General features: G+C 59.1%; 1 protein-coding gene across 1 annotated transcript in view; it reads left to right on the top strand.

Annotated features, from left to right (window-relative positions):
- Positions 1-2,770, top strand: part of DCAKD (dephospho-CoA kinase domain containing) — a 5,860-nt gene extending 3,090 nt beyond the window's left edge. The window contains exons 3-4 of the mRNA XM_005429005.2: positions 1,096-1,183; positions 1,619-2,770. Coding sequence (XP_005429062.1) covers positions 1,096-1,183; positions 1,619-1,904 — 374 coding nt within the window. The 3' untranslated portion in view covers positions 1,905-2,770. The remainder of the gene's footprint in view (positions 1-1,095; positions 1,184-1,618) is intronic.
- Positions 2,771-4,332: the final 1,562 nt, after the last annotated feature.

Genomic DNA, 4,332 nt, shown 5'->3' with positions numbered 1-4,332 from the left:
GGCTGCGGGCTGAGGAGGCGGATGCTGTCCTGGCCCTTGGCTAGGGCTCTGTGTGGCTTCAGCAGGCTGCTTTGTCCTCATTAGTCAGGATTTAATGATTTGGGATAGCTGGATGTTGTCTCTGAGGATGGCTGTGTAAGGAAAGCTCTGATCGATCCAATCAGAGGGCAGTGAGAAGCCTCTCAGGGCGGAGGTGCTGGTGGAATGGTGGCTCCTTGGATGATGATGTCTTTGTCAAGACTTTACTTGCTGTGGGCAGCTCAGTTTTAGGGGGGTTATAAAGAGGGGACACCAGCCTGAGATGTCCCCATAACTGGGGGACACACAGGGAAGTGAAGTCCTGACTTAGAGCTTTGTCCTCCCCTCACCCTCTCCCCCAGACTCAACGGGGCATCTCCCACCTCCCCAAACACTGGCCAAGGGCAGGGGCATGGAGAAGACCAGGGGGACAGTGATTGACTGTGAGGAGCTCTGCTCCCTGTGCTGTCAGAGGTTTTAAACCAAACTCAGCCAGTTTTGGTGAGAGTTCAGCCCTTGGGCTGTGCCTGGAGGCTCCCCTCACATTTCAGTGTCACAGCTGCAGGAAGTCTGTGGAGATTTTCTTGCTCCCCTTGGAAAAATGGAGCTGTTTAGCCAAAGCTTTTCGTAAAGGGAGGAAAGCTGAGCTGGGAAGTGTTGGCTCAGATGGCTGCAGCCTGGTGAAGTCTTGGACAAGAGAAGGAGTGGAGAGCAGATCCTGCTGTGGGCGCTGCTTCCCGGGAGAGGCCAGCACAGCACACAGCTGCTGCTCCTGCCAGCCAGGCACTGCTGCTCTCATTTCAGCTCCTCATTATATTTCTGCAGTTTCACCTTTGGTCTGGAGCAACCAGGTTAGGGTTGATTTTTTTTTTTCCTCTGGAAACTTGGAATGAAACCATTTCCTCCCTGTGAGAGGGAGGAGGGTCTGCAGGCTCTGCTCTGCTTGGCTGTGATCATGGAGCTGAAGAGCTCCTGCTTGCTTTGCTTCTCGTGGCCATGGTGTGTGTGCAGCATGAGGGATTTGGGAATGGGGGTTAACTCTGTTCCCTTTTTTGGGGAATGTTTCTATTTCCACAGGTTACCGCTATGTGATCCTCGACATCCCTCTGCTCTTTGAGACCCGTGGGTTGACCAGGCTGATGAAATACACAGTGCTGGTTTATTGGTAAGTGCTCCAGGAGCCACGGGGACAGGGACAAAGCCACCTCTCTCAGATGGGACCATCATGTGCCTCCACTCTGGAGGTTCAGCCTCAGCCCTGGTGCAATTGAGAGAAGCAATACCTCCCTTTGTAGTGCATGAGGGCCTTCCTGAGCTTTCCCTGGCACCATCCTAGAGGGGAATTCACTGCCTTTGGGCCTTCCACAGCCCATGCTCTACCAGGGCAGCATCTGGGGCACTGTTACAAGCTGTGTGAATGCTGAGAACAGCCCAGGCAGCAGTGGCTCTGCTGCTCCAAGTGCAGGCTGGCTGTGTCAGAAATGACAAGGGGGCGCCTCTCTCATTCCCACTTTATCCCAGCGTTTCCCCCCGGTGCCCGAGGAGGGCAGATCCCCCTTTCCCTCCCATCCCCAGCTCAGCCCAGTGCTCCGCCCGGCAGTGACCCCCCGACGCAGCTGGCGCGGCTGATGAAGAGGAGCGGGCTGGGCGTGGCCGAGGCCGAAGCTCGGATCAGCTCCCAGCTGCCCCTGGAGGAGAAGCGCAGGTGGGCCACGCACGTCATCGACAACTCCGGGGACTGGGAGAGCACTCGCCGCCAGGTCCTGCAGCTGCACACCCGCCTCGAGGATTCCCTGGATTTCCTCTGGGCACGGCTCGTGGTGGGCACGGCTGTTGCCGGGCTCGGCGGGCTGGTGTTCCTCCTCATCCGGCATTTCATCTCTTAATTCACCTTTTCTCTTAGGCAGGGAAGGGGCTTGAATTTCCCCGTTTGAAAAGGGCAGTGAAAGGCCACCTCTGTTAATGAGCTTTGCCAGCTGAATGCAGACAGAGGCGTCTCCTTGCACACTTCCCAAGGTGAACACAGCCAGAGGTTTTTTCAGGCACTTTCTCCCTGCTCAGGTTCTGAGCTGTGCCTGTGGGATGATGCCCTTGTTCCCATGTGGGTCCATTGTGGGATTTCAGTGAGCTGAGGCACTTTAATCTGGGACAATCTCACTTTAATCAGGTACAATCTCACTTTAATCAGGTACAATCTCACTTTAATGTCTTCCAGGACAATCTCCTCCCTAGGGCTGGGTGACTTCTCAGGCCCTGTTATTGCCTGCAATGTCCCCTGGAGTGATTCCCTGTAGCTCAGCCCTCCTCATCCAAATTTAGACTTGGGATTTCCCCTCTTTCATGTTGATTTAATGGAAACTTGTTAAATCAGCGAGGGGGAGGACAGCACCTCATTCACATGGATGGGGTGTCCAGCTTGCTGCTCCTCCCCTCTGCCTCTGTGGCCATCACTCATGGGTCACCCTTGGCTTTGGATCCAGGGGGGTGATCCACCCTGGAGCAGGCTGAGACCTGGGCTCTGCCTCATTCAATCTCATTTCCTGCTGTTTGAGCTTCCTTTGGCAGCAGTTCTCCGGTGGGAGAGCTGAGCCTGGGCGAGGCGGGTGCTGCCTCTTCACTTTTGTTTTAATAAAACACTGAAAGCAGCTGCTCCACATCCCGTGGCTCTTCCCAGCCTGCTCCCAGGCTGTCTCTATGCCGGGGCACGGCTGCACTCTGTAAAGTTCAGCACACGCAGGAAGAGCTGCTGGCTGCTCCTACTTTTCCCAGTAAACATCCCTGAGCTGCTCCAGGAGCTGCTTGGAGCACCAGCCCTGCCATGACTTTCCTTGGAGGGGCTCAGTGTTGGCTCTGGGATCCCCACAGGGTGGATTTGGCTTGCTGGGACGTGATCCTGCATCTGCTGTGGTTCTCTGTTCCCTCTGGGGTACCCCTGTCCCCAGTGCCACTGCTTGTGCCCACACTTTGAGGAAGGTGGGTGCTGCCAGCCCCTGACCATGGTGATCCCTGGGATCCTCCAGGGTGTTCCCACACTCCTGCCTGGCCTTGGGCCTGTGAGGCAATGTCCTGCCTGTCCCATCCTTTAGGCACGGGGACCGTCCCACCCAGCACGTGCCCCTTTTTGCGGCCAGACACTCTTCTACCTCCATCCTCCCCTGAGCCCCGCAGCTCTCATGTCTCACCCACCTGGAGAGACCCGGTGGTCCGTGTGCAGCCCCAAGGAGCCTCCCTGAGCTGTACCCGAGCGCTGACCCCTCCTGCTCTAAACGCTCCATAATTGTGCCGTGCCGCTGCAGTCCCTCGCAGCCAGCCATCAATCAGGGCCGGAGCGCGATTTCTCGGCCGAGATAAGAGCCAGTTCCGCCTCCCTCGGATAAATGGAGCCCGGGGTGGAAGGATGGAGCGAGGCGGGGAATAATCGCATTTGGCGCTTCGCTCCCGCCCGGCTGACGTTCGTTCACCCGCCGCTAACGAGTTTAGCGGGGCCGGGAAAGCGGGCGGATCCAGGGGCACGCTGAGGCACAGGGCTGCCCACGGCCGGGGGAGCCTGGGCTGAGCCCCTGCGTGGGCTGCACCCACGGGAGAAGGGCTCTGGAGCTGTGTCCATGGGAGCTGTGCGGTGCCCGTCCGTGGGAGCGGCCTCAGCACCACCAGTCCCACTCCTGCACATCCCACACCCCCTCGGGGACAAGCCCAAGGAAGGGGGGCTCCAGGAATGGGGTACAGCAGGGAAGGGGGCTCCAGAAATGGGGTACAGCAGGAAAGGGGGGCTCCAGGAATGGGGTACAGCAGGGAAGGGGGGCTCTGAGGAAGGGGTTACCCCAGGGAGGGGGTGCTCTGTAAAGGGAGTGCTCCAGGGATGGAGCTCCATGTGGCCAAGCCTCAGCCATCCCCTGTCGAGGACAGATGGCTCAGCAATATCGGCGATCAGTGGCCATGGAGGGGGCCTGGAGGACACCCTGGCTGAGCCCCTGAGCTCCTGGCACAGGTTCTGGCCCCTGAGCGGGCTCCACGTGGGCTCCCAAAGCCCCTGGGTGCTGATGGAGGATCCCCGGTGCTGATAGAGGATTGTGGGTACTGATGGAGGATCGCGGGTGCTGATAGAGGGTTGTGGGTGCTGATGGAGGATCCCCGGTGCTGATAGAGGGTTGTGGGTGCTGATGGAGGATCGCGGTTGCTGCTCCACGCCCCCAGCCCCGGCACAGCCCCGGCCCCGCGCGTTGAGGCCGCCCCAGCTCCCCGCACGTCCCGCCATCGATCGCGGAGCGGCCGCCACCGTCAACGCGGGCCCGCGCCCACCGGGGCGGCTCGCGA

This window comes from Geospiza fortis, unplaced genomic scaffold, assembly GCF_000277835.1.
Source record: "Geospiza fortis unplaced genomic scaffold, GeoFor_1.0 scaffold373, whole genome shotgun sequence".
Lineage (NCBI taxonomy): Eukaryota > Metazoa > Chordata > Aves > Passeriformes > Thraupidae > Geospiza > Geospiza fortis.
The sequence above is the reverse complement of the archived record's forward strand: the minus strand, read 5'-3'. Positions and strand labels throughout refer to the sequence as shown.